Here is a 17490-nt window from a genome sequence, read left to right as displayed (position 1 = left end):
TCCCTGAATGTTTATTCCCTACACTTTTGGGAAGGCAATGTCCCACAACAGGTCTTGGAAAGGCACTGAAGTCTCAGGAGCTGCTGCTGTGGGAGGGAGGGCAGGGAGCTGCATTGCCCCCTCAGCCCTGGGTCACTGGACATTTTGAGGGGACCTGCACAGAGATGATGCTGCCCAGCCCATTCCCACTGCTGCACTCTCCCTCTGGAGGCCTCCAAAGGCAGCCCTGCACCTGCTTCCCACCACCCCCAGGCTGGGGAAGGGGCTGGATACCCTTCCCAAAGCCCTGCACCCTCTAAGCAAGAGCAGAAGTGCTGAAATCCCACCAGGGCTCACCTGAGATGTGACTTCTCCCCAGGCAGGCAGTGGCTGCTCCCTCTCCAGGGGGACAGGAGTGTGACCACTGGATGGAGGAGGCTGGGACCCTCCTTCCAAGGCTTTGTCTGGGTGTCCCACAGCAGCTCTGAGCCTTCAGCTGCCTCTTGTCCCTCCTCTTCCTCAGAGTCTGGTGAGCTGCAGGTGCAGCCACCATCCCTGAGGCCTCACACCACAGGGATTGGGAATCTTTGGGATTGGGAATCCCCTGGTGTGGCTGACGGTGATCTGTGTCCCCAGGAAATGGCTCAGCACTTTAATGCTTTAAAGCTTTGGCAACAACCACTCACATTTCCAGTGTTCCCGGAGCTGTTCCCAGCAGTATTAATGGATCACTCTGTGATAGGAATTGTATTTTTTGTAATGTTATCTTTGGAAAATGTGTTATTTTTATAGCTGTGGTTACTCTTTGTTTTGGGTTATTTTTTTGTTGGTTTGTTTTTGCAACACAATAAAAGCACATGTGGGAATTACTGGATTTGGAAATTAAAACTGGACAGAAAGTGCCCTCTTAACCCAGAGTAAACCTTCAACTGTAGGACCTCAAAGCTACTGAAACAAAAAAGAAACCCACCATTGTGTACTAATCTGCTACAGCAAGTACAGAGAGGCAAAAAACAGCTTCTGGACACATAAAACTTTTTTTTAATAAATGGCTAAAAAATAGTGAATGGAATGGAGAACAAGCATTAAGACACAGTTTTTCTGAGCTTGAAAAATTACACTGTTAAAAACAATTTCCCAAAAAGAACACAAATTTCACCGTTATTTCTAGTTTTAGGATTGTATATTCCACAGGTAGGAATTGGAAATCGATTGAACTAAAGGTTCTTGCAAGAAGTTTATAAACTAATGCCTTGGAATGGAAGAAGTCAAGAATGTTGTTGTAATTCAATAAAAATACAAAAAAAAAAGGTTTCAAAAAGTCTTGAAAACTCGCATGTGCAGAGCCACACACCTGCAGAGAGCTCCACACACATGAGAAAGGTCCAAAGCTCCTGGCAGAGACAGTGCCTGGCCTGTGGCTCTGCCTTCTGCTGTTTATGTCCCAAACAGGATCATGGAACCCAGACTGGTTTGTTTGGAAGGAACCTTAAAGCTCATCCCATCCCACCCCAACACCTTCCACTATCCCAGGCTGCTCCAAGCCCTGTCCAGCCTGGCCTTGAACACTTCCAGGGATGGGGCAGCCACAGCTGCTCTGGGGAATCCATTCCAGCCCTCACAACCCTCAAAGGGAAGAATTCCTTCCATATATCCACTCTAAACATAATCACAGATGCTCCTGTGGTTTTTTGAGCATTAAATCACCTCCCTTGTGGCACTGCTGGGAAGGAACCTGCTTGTGACTACTCCTCCAGGCAGAGGAGAACAGTGGCTGCTCCCTCTCCAAGGGGAGACTTCTCCCTCCTCCCAGCTACTGGTGGTCCTACACCACCCTGCCTGGCCCGAGGAGCATCCCTCTTCTCCCAGGAAAACAGAGCTCTGTGGCCACCTGGATGAAACCACAGAGAATTTCTTGCAGGCTCTGGCTGACACGGCAGGAACCCTGCCCTGCCCCAGCACCAAGTGCTCCTGGTTCAGAAGTGCCTCTGTCTGCTGGGCATTCCCAGTGGGAACACCAAAGCCACCATCCAGGCTTCTGCTGAGGCCACTGGGTGGGAGTGGCTGTCACACGAGCTCAGCCTTGACCCCAGGTGGATCAGTGGCACTGCTGTGCAAGTCCACAGCAGATCTGCTCCTCCAGGACTGCTCAGCTGCTGCAGCAACCTGGATGGTCCAGAGGAACTGCTCCTTGGTGACCACGGGGGGCTCCTGGCCTGTGGGACAGGAACAAAGCACTGGATGAAACCTGTGGTCCCCTGTGAGCACAGATCCCACCACAGCACTGGGGCCACAGGACTTAAAACATTTCAGCCCCTCCTCCTGCCCTGTCAATGCAGCCACAACAACTGAAATGCTGCTGAATAAAAATAGCTTGGACTAGATGGTCTTCAAAGCATCTTTGTACCCAAGCCACTCCATGATTCTGTGATTTTTATCCCTTCTGGGCAGCCAGGACTCCGTCTGAGGATAGTGTGGACTAGATGGTCTTCAAAGCATCTTTGTACCCAAGCCATTCCATGATTCTGTGATTTTTATCCCTTCTGGGCAGCCAGGACTCTGGCTGAGGATCTCTTGGCTGTCACAAACAGCAGTAAGGTCCAAGGCAATTTCCCCTCCCAACTCTCATTTCTTCCCAGCACAGCGTTTCAGATCATCATTCCCCACCCACCTCCATGGCCTGACATGGTGCATCCCCTAACAAAGCCAACCCAAAGCCATCCATTTAAGCCTTGTCCCACCTTTCAGGGTTCTCAGGAAGTGCCTGAAGAGCTCCCTGTAGGCATCTCTGTAGCGCTCAGCTTGGGTCTGGGGACAGATGGACACAGAAGTCCCATGCTCTGTGATGCCCAGGGGGTTCTGGTTGTCCATCCTTAAGGTCCCCTGAGACCCATGAACCTGAGGAAAGGAGCAAAACAGGGAAGAAAGAACATTTTGAAGTTATCACACTTTCAATCTCACACAGATTATCACCAGAGAAGCCCTGGTTTGTAAAACCAAGACAAAAGTAGGTTCTGAAATGAGGAATCACAGCTGCCCCAGTCCTAGTAGGGCTCAGACACAACAAGAACACCATGGATCTGCTGTAGTACAGCGGCTTTCGCTTGTGTGATCAAAACAAAGCCCCTTAAACAAGTGCCTGACAGAAATTCCTCCCCAAGACCAGCCCCCCATAGCTGTAATTATTCATTACTGTAGGAATTTTCATTTTTCTTCCCCTTTCACATGCAGGACTCCTGCTACACAGCTGAGACCACCCTGGAAAGGACAAAGGAAATCTGCACAATTTCAGCCTCAGGAGAGATGACACCAGTTCTTGCACTGGTATGATTCATGCAGCTCTTAACACCACATAATGCATGGGACAGAGAGAAAATTTGGGTGAGAAAAAGGAAGGTGGATTGTAGATTGAAAAAGGACAAGAAGCCACTGCTGCTGAGGCAATAGGCAAACAAACATGTGGCACTTAAAGCTCTGCTCTGGGTGACAAGGTGTTGGATTTGATGGTCCTGGAGGTCTTTGCCAACCTCAGTGATTCTGTAACAGAGGGGTTTTGGGAAATGTGCTGCAGGCACACTCAGGAGTCAAAACAGACTTGACTGAGCAGCAGGACCCCACCTCCAGCCGCTGGTCACAGCTCCTGGTGCAGTGCTGGCTGATGTCCAGGGTGACAATGGCTCCGCTGGGGAACTTCATGCTGATGGTGACCGTGTCCACATCCCTCAGGCAGCCCATGTCTGGGGACAAAACAGGCCTGGCTCACCCCAGGAACAGCAAACCAGCAAGTTCTACAGCTACAAACTGCTGTTCTTCCTTGGGGAGGTGACACTGGCTTTGTGACAGCTTCCCACAGCACCCCAGCTGCTTCACCAGCATTCCTGATGGAACACAGGCAGTTCTGCAGGAACACACAGCCCCAGGCCCAACTCCACCCTCCCAGCCTGCAGCTCTCTAATGAGGGCACCCACCTGTGCTTCCAGGATCAGGCAACTTCCAGCACGTTGCTGGGGCAAGGCAGAGGGTACAGAACCCTCCTGGAGGGCTCTTGTTTGCTGCATTTCAATGTGTGCCATGGAAAAGAGCATTGCATCCTGCCCCTCCTCACCCCAGCCAGCCAAGCTTGGCAGCTGCTGCAATTTCCTTAATTAAAACTCTGCATTTCCATTTCAAAAATGGCAGCTTCCACCTTTTATGGTTGGTTTAAATGAGTGTGGTAACCCAGAGCAAGCATATCAGCCCAACATGACCCAGAGCAAACACACAGCTTTGTGCTGGGATCCACAGGGAAGGGCCAGAGAAAGCAGAGAATGAACATTTCATTGACATTTTTGTGAGCTCAAACCTTAGCTCAGTTATTTTCTGCACTCTGGTTCCAAACCTGATGTCCTGCAGAGTCATGTTCAATGGTAACTCCACTGCAACTGCTTCACCTCAGCAGGAGATTCACCAGATTCAGAGATCTTCACCAAATACCCCCAGGAACCTCCCTTACATTCCACCAGCCTGTTTATTCAGCTGCTCCATAATGGAACAATTGCCATGGCTATAATGCTCTCGTTCCTTCTTTCTTTCTAGTTTTAACCCTGAACTCCAGAGGTACCCAATAAACCATCAAAAGACTCATTCTTACCTGCACAGAAGGCATGGCCCAGGGAAAATATTGTATCTGGCACACTCTCTCCCAACAGCAAACTGATAATATCTATGTCATGCATGGCAGCATTGTAAAAAATTCCACCTGGAAGAACCAAAACTGGGCATTAATGTCTCCATATTGAAACCCACAGCCACTTCTGAATTGCACAGAGATGGTATAAAAAGCCCCCACAGTGAAGAAACTAATAAAGGGACAAAAAAAACACACAGAAATTAAGTTTGGTAAAGAAAACATTCCTCAAAAAACGCTCCTCCCCATGGATCAGTCTTAAGGCTATACAAATTCAGGGGAATTCCCACAGAACACAGAGGCATTTCCAGGACAGCTTTTGGATCAACCTGATCTGGTTATGGTGTCTCTGCCCATGGCAGGGGGTGGAACAGATGAGCTTAAATGTCCTTTCCCACCCAAGCCATTCCATGACTCTGAGTGAAGGGAGCTGCTGGGTACCTGAGGCTTTCAGCAGGCTCAGAGAGGCTGCAGGATAGAGGCTGCTGATGGTTGATATCCTGTGGATGCTGCCCAGGGCCCGGCTGTCCCGAACCTTCTTGTACAGGAACTGCAGGGCTGGGTCAAAGCGCCTTCCAAGGGAAACAAGGATGAGGCTGTTAGGAAATTAACCCACAAACATCAGAGGTTTATGTCCAAAAAGGAGACTGAGGAGTCCTTTTTGGCTTTATTTGAATAAAGGCAGAGGCCATGGGGCATTCCCCCGGGATCTCTCCAATTTTTGGAGGACTCAGCCTCCTTTTTATCCCAATTTCCTGGCCATATTTCCCTTCTCTCTTTCCCCATTAACTGAGGTACTTGAGAGGTTCAGACTTCCTGATACACCTGATACCAAAGATTTCCCTCCAATGTACAACTCTCCCTTTTCATTTTTAATTCTTACGGAATTTTTCTTCCCTATTGTTTCTTTCATCTTTCAATGTCTAAATTCATTTATCAGCAAACCTAAAGTTTATTTGTAAAAGCAAGTATCTTTTTCCATTCATCAATCAGTGGAACCCTTCCCATTGTTTCTTTTCTCTCCCAGTGCTAGTTTTATCTACCAGCAGACCCACAGCTTGTTTGTAAAGACAAATCCACTGTTCCTCTCAAGGTGAAACCAAGCTGATTTGAGGACCAAGTCAGGAAAGCCTGAGGAATCAGTGCTGCTTCCAGACATGGGATTTTATAAAGAATAAATCACAGGAAAACCATTGGTCTTACTTGTAGAACCCACACACGAGTGGCCTCCCACACCTGTCGGCCTCATCAAAACAGGCTTCTGCTGTCTGTCTGTCCAAGCTGGGCAGCCCCTCACAGAACACACCTTTACCTGTGCAAAACAGGACACACACAAGGCTCAGGGGAGACACAGCTGCACTAAACACCTTGATCTTGCGGTAACAGCTCATTACATTTCTGGTTTTGATGGCATTTACCCCCTTCTGCCTGCCCGCTGTGGTTTCAGCTGTCTCAGGAGTGGGACTGCCCAGTCATACTGGGACCAGCACAGCACAAACCCCACTGGTGTCCAGCCATTAACATCAGCAGGGATCTCAATTACTTTAATTACACAATTTGAGAGCCTGCACAGCTCCAGGGCTGCTGTTGAAACACAAACACACTCACAAGTGCACACCAATGGGCACAGGGAAAAGCTGAATGTGCAGCTGCTCCTCTCACCTGCTCGTAAGGCATCTCTTACCATCTCAGGGGCTTTGTCAGGTGGGGAACAAATAATGGCTCCAGAAACTCTGCAGGAATCAAGAGAGATCTTCAGTAAGAACAAGGTTTTCACTAGATCAAACAATGCTCAAAAGTTCTATTTGGTTACAGTTAAAAAAAAACTAAAACCCCATTGCTCTGGAAGAGCCAGCTGGGTTATAGAAGGAACTTGGTGCCTGCTCCAAGGATGAAATATAGTGACACACATAGGTTAAAATCACAAGTGGCACAAAGGAATTGCACTACTTTTCCTGCATCTTCTACGATAAAATCTTTTAAAGGTTTCCTTTACAAGGGATTTAAATCCGAAGTATTTATGTGGTAGAGCTGCTGATCAATGCATTTTAGCTTCCTGTGATTCTTTGCTTTCTAGTATCAAATCTGCCTTTCCTAAAAGCTCTGCCTTTTGCTCCTGCAATATTTTAGACCTGACAGCAACAGCACTTCACTGATGTTACAGTTGTTCAGTTCAACTGGAAAGCAAAACGCCACAACCCTCCCACAATTTACACCAACCCTTGCTTATCTCAGAGCTCCAAGAGCCACCAAACTCAGCCAACTGCTCTGATACAGGGAAACTGGCAGGCAGCAGGAAAGGTGCCATTTATTATTGTTCTGTGGGACTAGAGGAAATTTTTTTTTTTTAATTTCTTAACAAAACAAGAAGAGGGGAAGGCAAGGCTTGTATGGAATCCCCCCACCCTGAGAAGAGCCACATCCAGGAGCTGGTGGCCAGAGGCACAGTCTGGGGCTGCTACAGAGTTTCCCAGAGGGGAAGGCAAGGCTTGCATGGAACTCCCTGCCCTGGTCAGTACCGTGGATCACTGAGTGCGATGGTGGCCTCTTGCTGCCGCAGCACCCTGGTGCCAGCCGGGACCTTGGCACCAAAGGCTCGTTCCACCTCCTCCAGCTGATCCTCCACCACGTAGAGCAGGCAGCAGCCAGCTTCTTCCAGCAGGGTTTGCAACAAGGCTGTGCTCACAAGCCCTGCGCCGAAGAGCACGAGGCCGACGCCGCTGCAACCGTGACATGAGGAGGGTGTCAGGCTGTTGGAGGCATCAGGCGCAGGCCCACTTTGGCCAAGAGGTGCAATCCTGGTGTAGGAGGTGGCCAGCGTTGAGGGGTAGCTGGTAGAGGTGGAGGGTGTTGGGTCATCCGTGTGTGTGGCGGGGATGGGGTGGTGGGGAAGCAGGAGTTTGTTGTAGGATGGTGGAGAGGGGATCATGCTGTAGCCAGTGCTGGATCCAGTGGTGATGAGGAAGGACGGATGGGAGAGCAGGGAGGGTATATTGAGTGGCAGGGGCAGGCTCAGGCTCAGGCTGGAGTCGGGATCTGCAGAGCTGAGGAGAGAGATATCAGAGGATCAGAGAATATCCTGAGCTGAAGGGGATCCACAAGGATCATCAAATCCAACTCTTGAGAACACCCCACATAAGAACACCCCAAGAATGCCACTAGATGTTGTCCAAATGCTTCCTGAGTGGGGTCAGGTGAGACAGACATAATTAAAGAATCATTAAGGTTGGACAAGACTTCCAAGATCATCAAGGCAAACCTTTGACTGAACACCTCCTTGTCAATTAAACCACACCACTAAGTGCCACCCACAGCTCCCTCAGGCACTCCTCATAGGACTGACTCCCCAGCTCCATGCCCTTCTCTGACCACACTCCAGCCCCTTAATGTCTGTTTTGTAGTGAGGAACAGAACTGGGCACGGCACTTGAGAAGCCTCAGCAGTGCCCAGGACAGGGGGACGGGCACTGGGGACACTGTTCTGGGGTCGGGTGAGACTGAGATGGAGCGAGTGAGGCAGGGAAAGACCGGGTGAGCCCGAGCAGGGGCAGTTGGGTGAGACTGAGATGGGGCGGGTGACGCAGGGAAAGGCAGGATGAACCTGACCAGGGGTCGGTAGGGTGAGGCTGAAATGGAGCGAGTGAGGCAGGGAAAAGCCGGGTGAGCCCGAGCAGGGGTCGGTCGGGTGAGACTGAATGAGGCAGGGAAAGGCCGGGTGCCCCCGAGCAGGGGTCGGTCGGGTGAGGCTGAATGAGGCAGGGAAAAGCCGGGTGACCCCGAGCAGCGCTGTGTCCCTCACCGGAGCCCCGGGGCGCGCAGCCCCAGCTGCCGGAGCAGGCGGCGGTTGCGGCAGTGGCGGCCCGAGCTGAGGTGCTCCAGGATGCGGTCGCGGCGCACCCTCAGCGGCAGCTGGCACGGCGTGCACAACAGCGTCTCCACGGCGCCCGCCGGGCCCGGGCCCGGCCCCGCCGGCTCCCGCCGCACCGACAGCTCCGAGAACTCGGCCGCGTAGTCGTGCAGCGTCTTCCTCCTCCGCCCCATGGCCCGGCCCCGCTGACTCGGAAGCGGAAGGCCCGCCCGCCTCACGCCGTTGCCCGGCAGCGGCCCCGCTCCGAGCCCCGAGGAGACGGGAGAGACTCCGGGAGAGACCCCAGCCCGGTCCCAGCCGCGGGCGATGGAAGCCGATGACTCGCAGGAACCAGAGCTCGCCGAAACCATGGGACAGCTCCAGCAGGAGCTGCGGAAAGCCAAGGATGACCACAAGATGGCCATAGGTACCGCGGGAGGTGCCCAGAGCACGCCTTTACCTGCCTAGGTTTCCTTCAGTTCGGCTCCTTTCACCTTGGAAATATTACAGGGTATCGCTCAAAGGCTGAAAAGCCGCTTGTTTTGAGAACACTTTATTTCTGCCCTTGGAAGTGAAGACCATGAGAAAACCCAGCAGAGAAAGCGCTGAGCAGAGTAGCAAAGCAGGGCTTGAGATGCCCACTCTGCATGTCCTCAGAGCAGCGCCCACCTCAAAGCTGGGTTGTTTAATACACAAGGAATCACAGAATGGTTTGGGCTGGAGGAACCTTAAAAATCACACAGTCTCATCCCTGCCATGGGCAGGGACACCTTCCACTATCCCAGGGTGCTCCAAGTCCTGTCCAACCTGCCTTGGACACTGCCACGGATGGGGCAGCCACAGCTTCTCTGGAAAACCTGTGCCAGGCCTAACCACCCTCACAGGGAAGAATTTTTTCTGTATATCCACTCTAACCCTGTTCTCTATTAGTGTGAAGCCATTCCCTCTTGTCCTGTCACTTCAGCACCTTGCAAACACTCTCTTTCTTGTCAGCTCCTTGTGGTGCTGGATGGCCACAATTAGTCTCCCTGAAGTGAAACCACCTTTTCTTCTCCAGGCTGTACAAACCCACAAACCACATTATAACCCAGAATTACTGTGGCTGCAGCATTAATGTGACCCAAGTCTGGTCCCAGACTGTTCCCACAGTGGCTTTGCTTATGCTCACCTGAAAAAAGCAGCCACGGAGCGTTCAGCAGGGATTTGCTTTGCTAACAGAGTACTCTCCCACTTCACAGGTGCCATCTCTTCCTTGCAAAGACAGATGGAGATCCAAGAATCTGAGCTTCGGAGAATCAGATCTGAAAAGGAATTGCTCCAGAAGCAGCTCAGAGAGAGAGAAGTCCAGCTCCAAGCTATGTCTGACAAGGTACAGCCCAAGAGCGTGGTGGCCATGGCTAGCAGGAGACACAGCAGCTGGGAATTTGGGATTTTTGCACCATTCACTCTCTCACAGGCAGGAGGGGAACCTGTAGCTGTGAAACTGAAGAGTAAAATATTCTCCTTCCAGTTTTGCAGCCTGACAGAAGAACAGAGGCAGGAAGAAGCAGTGGTGGCAATGGTGGAGGAGAACGAAAACCTTCAACAGGTGAATTTGAGCAAAGCCTCTAGAGAAAAGTCTGGTGTTTGCTGCTTCACTGGGCTGGTTTTAGGGCTGGTGGCGTTTAGCATATAAAACCCCCACTCAATCCAAGTACTTTTAGAGAAAACACCAAATAATACGAGTTATCAGTACTGGTGACATAGTCAGTCCAGAGATTCTGCCCAGGAAACATTTGGACCAAACAGTGGGAAAATGAGGCCAAACTTGCTTACTTTCTTCTCCCCAGTGACAGCTGGATTCCTGTATCTGCTCAGGTTGTCACAGAACAGGAATTCCAGCTGGCTGAGCAGAACAAGCTCATCAGTGAGCTACAGGGGACAATCAGCCAGCTGCAGGCTGAGGCTGTGAGCACCCGCCTCCACCTCCTGCAGCAGAAACAGGCCCAGAGGGAGACCCAGAGCCAGCTTGAGGCACTGCAGCACACAGAGCTGCAAACCAGAGTGGCACTGGAGCTCATCAGCAGCAAGGTAAGCGTGGCCTCTTTCACCTCAGAGCCCTGTCTCCCTCTTGGGAATCTCAATCCATTTGCTCCCTAGCTGTGGAGCAGGCAGCTCTTGTGCCACTTAAAAACAAAAGAGACCTCAAATACCAGAAACTCTTGAGAAAGGTGAGTTCAGGTCAGATTTCTAACAATCCTTCCAGACCCAAGGTAACAAGAAGCACCCTAAAGTCATCTCCTGCAGGCAGATCTGCCAGGGAAAGAGCCTTGGCCCACCTAGACCCACATGGTTACCACAGCACTTTCAATGAAGCCCAAACTGCCTGTAATTTCACAGTCTCTGTAGATCAGTGCAAATGCCAAGGAATTGCACATAAAGCCTGAACACACCTGCTCTCCTCTTTTACCCAAAGTTTGAAAGGTACAGAAACAAAATCATCCAGGCTACGTTCAGCGTGGAGGGCATCCAGGACCCCCAGGGCGAGCTCACGGATGATGACGTGCTGGAGGCAATGCAGGTATGTGGCTCTTGCAGACAGCTTCCAGCAGCCAGGAGGGGACTGCTGAGGTAAGAGGACACTTTGCAGTGCTGCTCCCAGCCTTCCCACCTCTTCACACATGGCTGGTTTTCAGAAAATCTTCAACGAGCGGACGGAGTTCCAGCAGATGCTGAAGAACAAAGGCAGCAGGACGTCCCTGCTCAGCAGTGACAGCAGCACAGCATCACCAGCAAGGAGAAGGAAATCCTCCAGGATGGAAAAGCTCTGATGGCTGAGAGCCAGAACCCATCACCAGCGCAGGCTCTGGGGTCTCAGCTCCGAGCTGGTGCCTTACAACAGATTAAACTCATTTTACTGACACCAAGTTCTGTGGGAGTATCTGATTCAATTGTTTCAGCCATGTTAAAGCCATGCTTTAAATGGTTAAAGCAAATTTCTGACACCTCTTCAATTCGATTATGTTCAAGATATAACTCCTGTAAGTTCATTGGGAAGAAAATTTGTGAAATCAGAATGGGCTGAGTTTTCCCATTGCAAATTCCAAGTGCAGCAATTACCTGTCCCCTGTATTCCCTGGTTTATGTTAATTCTGAATCAGAGCACAAGTCACTGGAAGTCCTTGGTCTGTAGTCACACTTGACTTCCCAGAGAAGCCTGAAGCACAAGGCTGGCTTGGCTACAAGCAGCTGGGCAGTGTATAATTCCCATTTTTGCCTTGGGAAGTTTCTAAGTGACCTGACTGAACATCCCCCAGTGCCAAAACGAGGGACAATGCCAGGGCTGCAAAAGCTGTTTTATTTTTCCATTCCATGTGCAAGTCCCAACATGGGGATGCATTTGACATAGTAGCAGTTCAGTTGGAGCTCTGAGATGTCAATTTACCAGAAAAGAGTCAGTCTGGGGGCCACCTTGGCTTAGGGAGAGGTGTGAGTGCACACTAGTGCTCACCCACACATATAGAGACTGCAAAACAAGAGCTCCAACTGCCTGTATTTTGGAAGTGCTCACCCACAGTAACTCTCTGGGCACACACAAGGTCACCACAATTCCCACAGGGATGGAGGATGGCCCTGAAATGCACTGGGACACACAAACCCTGCAGGTGACTCAACAAATCCCTTAAAAATGGAAGCTGTGCTCATGCCTGAACACAAAAACTGTCACTTTAAAATGCATCCCTCAAGTTCTGACAGCAATTAAACGCTTCTGACAGCAACTAAATGTTCACAGCTGCTCCAGATAAAATTCTGCAGAACAAGATGTCAGCAAAGTGCTCTGGCATTGTGGCTCCAGGTTGTACCCAGCAGAGGACCTCAGTTCCACACTGTCAATTACTGCATTTCTCTGCTGCCATAATAATGATCCAGATGAAACACCAGGAGGACAAAGTGATCTTGCAGAAAAATGTGACTGTGCTTGTTTTAAATGTTGTAATGATCTTCTCTACTGCATTCTGACATCCAACAGCTTCTCTGCCTTCAGTCCATGTTTGAAGATGCTGCTCTTTTGCACAGGTGATCTCTGTTAAGGATGAAAATCCCAATTTTCCTTGCTGTAGCTCACCATACTCTGAAGCCATTGCTTTCCCAGCAGGATGCTCCACATCTTTTCTTTAAAAACCCAAACCATCTCACTGTGCACCAGTTATGTTGTTGAATACACGTAAAAAAACCCAAATAAAGGCAATGGAATCCTCTCTCAGCTCAGGCAGCTGCTAACGGATCACAGTCAGCAGAGAGGCCACTGTGGCCAGGTCAGTTTTGGAAGGATAAAGTACTTTCAAGTTCCCATCCATGTCCACCACTCGCACCTGCTCCACCACCAAGGGCAGGTTCAAATTCCCTGGTCCACAGAGAGCATCCGATTCCATATCTGAGCCAGAGCCTTCCTTGTTCTCCAAGGCAGATCTGTTCAGCTCTGCAATTTTCTGTTAAAAGCAAAGTACAGAGAACAACATCAATTCTGTGGCAGGGAACGAAGAGAGGGAGTAACAATACTACAAAAATACAAATCAACTTCTGCGTTCTTCTCAATGCATGTGAGCAATGACACATTTGGCAGGAGCCCCCCCAAGAACAGAAGAATATTTTCCTGAACTCCCTACCAGGATAAGGGTGTCCATGACATCTTTGCAGATCTGTAAACTGGTATCACTTGTCACTTCCAGAAACAGGTCCCGGGTCTCTTTTCTAATCTGTAAGAGTTTCAGAGATGAAGCAAGTCAGGAGTCAGAGCAGCTCACCCACAGCCCCCTGGACACATCCCAGTGCACAGAGTGAAGGCTTTCACCCTGTTTAATCAGGGGCAAAGCTCTGCTGTTCTTTACAAATAAAAAAACATATTATTGCCCGTAGGCTGGTGTTTTGGAACAGATTTAAAGAGATAAAACTATAACTCCCAGATCCCTCTCAGTCTGACAGTGGAGCCCATATAAACTGTAAGAGATTGTACTTGGACTACAAACACAAGTTTCACAGAACTGTGTATGCCTTTGACTTAAACATCTCTCAACAGAAAGAAACACTGCTTAGTTATTAATGTATTTCCATGAATGGGAAGTACCTTTGTTTTCTCACTGTTGGTTATTGGTGGGAAGGAAATCACAGCACCTTCAGCATCCACCAGGCACGGGTAGCTGTCTTTGCCATCCAGCAGCTGCAGGTACCTGCCACGAGAAACAAAGCAGCAAGAAGTGAGTGACTGAGAGAGCAGCTGGACACAAGGGCAGGAAATAGTGACAAAAAGGAATCGGTGCGTGATCTCAGCACTGCTTTGCAGCCCATTTGCTACTACATCAAGTTTACCTCATCTCTGATGCCCCCAGCTCACAGCATGTGCACCACACACCCTTCAATCCTCTCTGCTTCCCTTCTATCTGCTGTTCTGAACGCATCTGTCACATCCCCAGTGCAGTCACCTAAACGTATGTGGGAAAACCACAACAAGGCACTGACCTGTGCAGCCCAGAGACGTTCTGACGCTTCTTCTGCTTCCGCTGCTCCTCAGCCTCCAGCTGCAGCTGCCGGAGAAGATCCTTGGCCTTGATCTCCTTCCGACCCAGGGGCGTGATCTGCACCACACAGGAAAACAAAACATTTTTGTCGCAGACAACTTTTACGAAAAATCCTTTCTTCAGGATTTTTCCTCCTGAGAAGCTGAGAGGCCTCAGGAACAAAATGCAAACAATGGTTATCTGCTGCTGTGGAATGCAACAGGTCCATCTGTGATTGGTCTCATGTGGTTGTTTCTAATTAATGGCCAATCACAGTCAGCTGGCTCAGACTCTCTGTCCAAGACAGCTGCCTTTGTTATCATTCTTTGCTATTCTATTCTTAGCTAGCCTTCTGATGAAACCTTCTCTTCTATTCTTTTAGTATAGTTTTAATGAAATATATAAAATAAAATGACAAATCAAGCCTTCTGAAACATGGAGTCGGATCCTCATCTCTTCTCTCATCCAAGAACCCCTGTGAACACCATCACACATTTTAACTGAATTTCACTCAAACACCAGGGTTACAACACTCCCCTGTAAGCAAGTCAATAATTAAACAATATTCCTGCATGTTGTCATGCCTTTTTCAGCATGGAAATAATTTCCATTTCACATGGATTGCTGTAACACCCACTTGAAAAACAGGCTCAGTCACTAGTACTAAACCAGGCACCTGGTACAGCAGGACAGCAAAGAAATCAGTACAACATCTAAAGTTCATGGAGTTTGTTTTCTAGGTTCTAGGGGATAAGAAAACATCCTTAAGCCCTACCTTGAGCTCGTCAGGAGGCTGAACATCATATGTCAGAGGAGCTTTGACCAGCTGCAAGTCGTGGGTGGCAATGGTGGCCACTGTGCGCTTCTCACAGATGTCCTCATGCAGCTTGGTCTGAAACATAAAGGATGCCATCAAAATAGATCAAAAACTCAATGTGATTTATCCCTCCTATGGGCAGATTCTTCTGTATTCAATGCTGGCAGCACTACCAGCCAGGTGACTACAACAGAGCCCTTCCCTTCACCTGCATCTCTGTTACAGCCCAAATGCAAGGGTAGCAAAGCCTGACAACATGTGACATGTTTTTCTACAGGGAAACCAAATTTTAAGTCAGAAAGCAATTCCAAATACTCAAGCCTTGTAACCTGAAAGCAGCTGCCACCTGCCACCTAAGGGACAGGTGAGCAGCAGGCCCAGGGACAGGTCTGTGAGTCAGGAAGCTGGAGCCAATTCAGGGGATCTCTCCACATGGACACAGGGTTATTTTTAGCTTTTAACAGGTTCCACAGCACTAACAAGCTGCTGTTACAATCACAACACAAATGTGCGTGTGTCCATTGCCCTCACGGCAACACCTGAGCTCTGATGGGTCCTTCCCAAAAACCAGTTCTGCTGATTTCAGACTGATTGGGCATGTGCTGCTGGCAGGGACAGCTCACCCTGTATCCTCACAGCTGCTGGGTGAGGAGCTCACCTTAAGTTTCCAAATTCATCTGCTGGAAGAGGCCTAGAACAGTCTATTTCCAACTCTGCCAGCAATATTCCCATTCCAAATGAGTACCATGAGGCTGCAGCTGTTACCTGCATGGTCAGGAACCTCTTGAGAGCATTGCCCGGCTTTAAGTTCACTCCTTTCAGCACACAGCACACGATGAAGGCTCGCACATCCTTGACACCCGGCCTCACTTTGACCACCAAAGGCGCTGGGTTCTCAGAGACGTGCAGAACCTTCACCAGCAGCTTGCTCGCCTCTTCCACCTCATCCTGCTCCCCATCCCCGCCGTCCTTCTTCTGCTGCTTCTCCCTCTTCTTCTTCCTGACGTCCTCTCTGCCAGTCTCAGCCTTCCCCTTCCCACGTCCCCCGGCCCTTAGGTACTCCAGAATAGCCTTGGTCTGGCACCCATTGACCATCTTCTCCAGCCGCTTGTCCCTCAGCTGGTTGCCCTTGAAGTTGGCCTCCTTCAGGCGGGGGCAGTCGGCCAGCGCGGCAGGCAGCTCCCGCAGCTGGTTGTTGGCCACGTCCAGGCTCTGCAGGAGACAGAGATGGGTATGGGGTGCGCGATGGGGACGCTCTGGAGGAGACAGAGATGGGTCAGGAGTGCGTGATGGGGATGCTCTGGAGACAGAGATGGGTATGGGGTGCGCGATGGGGACGCTCTGGAGGGGACAGAGATGGGACGGTCAGGACTGCATGATGGGGACCCTCTGGAGGAGACAGAGGTGGGTCAGGGGTGTGCGATGGGGACACTCTGGAGGAGACAGAGATGGGGGGGTTCAGGGCTGTGCAATAGGGATGCTCTGGAGGAGACAGAGGTGGGGTGGCCAGGGCTGCCCCATGGGGACGCTCTAAACAAGACAGAGATGGGACAGTCAGGGGGGCGCGATGGGGACGCTCTGGAGGAGACAGAGATGGGGCGGTCAGGGCTGCCCCACGGGGACCCGTGCGGGGCGCGGGCTCGGCTCCCACCTTGAGCGCCGGCAGCGCCGCGATGTCCGCGCCCAGCTCGGCCACCTCGTTGTCCGCCGCGTCCAGGCGGCTGAGCAGCGGGAAGGGCGCGGGCGGCCCGTCGGGGGCCAGGAGCCCTCCGGGCAGCGCTCGCAGCCGGTTCCCGGACAGCAGCAGCTCCTGCAGCTGCGGGGCCGCGCGGGCGAGCCCCGGGCCCAGCTCCCGCAGCCGGTTCGCGCTCAGGTTGAGGCTGCGCAGCTGCGGGAAGGCCGGGGCCGCGTCCCCCGCGCCGCCGCCCGTCCCTCCGAGCGCGGCGGGCAGCGCCTCCAGCCCGTTCCCGGACAGGTCGAGCAGGCGGAGCGCGGGCAGGGGCCCGCCCAGCCCCTCGCCCAGCCCGGCCGGGCCCAGCGCGTTGCGGCTCAGCACCAGCGTGTGCAGCGCGGGCAGCGCGGCCGCCACGCCCGGGCCGAGCTCCCGCAGCGCCGCGCAGCCGCTCAGCTCCAGCGACTGCAGCAGCGGCAGCGCCAGCAGCGCCTCCGGCAGCCGCCCGCCGCCCGCCGCCACCCGCTCCGCCACCGCCGCGCCCGACAGCGACAGCTCCCGCCGCCGCTCCCGCGCCGCCGCCTCCAGCTCCGGCCACGGCCCCGCCGCCGCCGCCGCCATGGCGCACAGAGCCCGCCCCGAGCCGCCGCCGTGCAAGGGCCGCCCCCGGCTCGGTCCCGCCCGCAGGGAGGGTCCGGCTGCCACCGGAACCCGCGGCGGGAACGCGGCAGCGGGAATGCAGCGGAACGGGATGGGATCACCGCTCCTGGATGCAGTGGTACCGTAAACAAGGCAAAATACGGGACCGCATGCTGCTGAGCCGCGGGTCTGCTCCAGCGGTGCCGCACAGGCCCAGGCACAGCTTACACAGGTAAAGCTCACACACGTGCAAGTCACACAGGTCCAGGTACAGCTCACATGTGCAGTTCACACAGCTACAACACACACCTGTACAGCTCACAAGTCACACAGGTCC

The 17490-nt window shown here is 51.7% G+C and overlaps 3 protein-coding genes across 3 annotated transcripts; 1 reads left to right on the top strand and 2 right to left on the bottom strand.

Moving 5' to 3' along the window:
• Positions 1–2046: 2046 nt before the first annotated feature.
• On the bottom strand, positions 2047–8685 carry LOC131567083 (myo-inositol 2-dehydrogenase-like). The gene is made up of 9 exons (XM_058818553.1): positions 8444–8685; positions 7165–7689; positions 6308–6378; positions 5849–5957; positions 5087–5217; positions 4610–4717; positions 3598–3716; positions 2721–2877; positions 2047–2195 (listed from the first exon to the last, which is right to left on the bottom strand). Exons 1-9 carry the CDS (start codon positions 8683–8685, stop codon positions 2047–2049), a joined length of 1611 nt encoding a protein of 536 aa, XP_058674536.1.
• A 133-nt stretch (positions 8686–8818) lies between these two features.
• CCDC27 (coiled-coil domain containing 27) lies at positions 8819–11301 on the top strand. Its single transcript, XM_058818552.1, has 6 exons — positions 8819–8918; positions 9730–9860; positions 10002–10079; positions 10349–10561; positions 10947–11051; positions 11167–11301. The coding sequence occupies exons 1-6, from the start codon at positions 8819–8821 to the stop codon at positions 11299–11301; spliced, it is 762 nt and encodes a 253-aa protein (XP_058674535.1).
• A 516-nt stretch (positions 11302–11817) lies between these two features.
• LRRC47 (leucine rich repeat containing 47) lies at positions 11818–17135 on the bottom strand. Its single transcript, XM_058818823.1, has 7 exons — positions 16494–17135; positions 15608–16054; positions 14801–14917; positions 13988–14103; positions 13596–13698; positions 13138–13227; positions 11818–12960 (listed from the first exon to the last, which is right to left on the bottom strand). Exons 1-7 carry the CDS (start codon positions 17133–17135, stop codon positions 12748–12750), a joined length of 1728 nt encoding a protein of 575 aa, XP_058674806.1. The 3' UTR covers positions 11818–12747.
• Positions 17136–17490: the final 355 nt, after the last annotated feature.

This window comes from Ammospiza caudacuta, chromosome 22 (assembly GCF_027887145.1).
Source record: "Ammospiza caudacuta isolate bAmmCau1 chromosome 22, bAmmCau1.pri, whole genome shotgun sequence".
In the NCBI taxonomy this organism is placed as follows: Eukaryota; Metazoa; Chordata; class Aves; order Passeriformes; family Passerellidae; genus Ammospiza; species Ammospiza caudacuta.
Note: the sequence above shows the minus strand (reverse complement) of the source record. Positions and strands in the feature narration are given on the sequence as shown.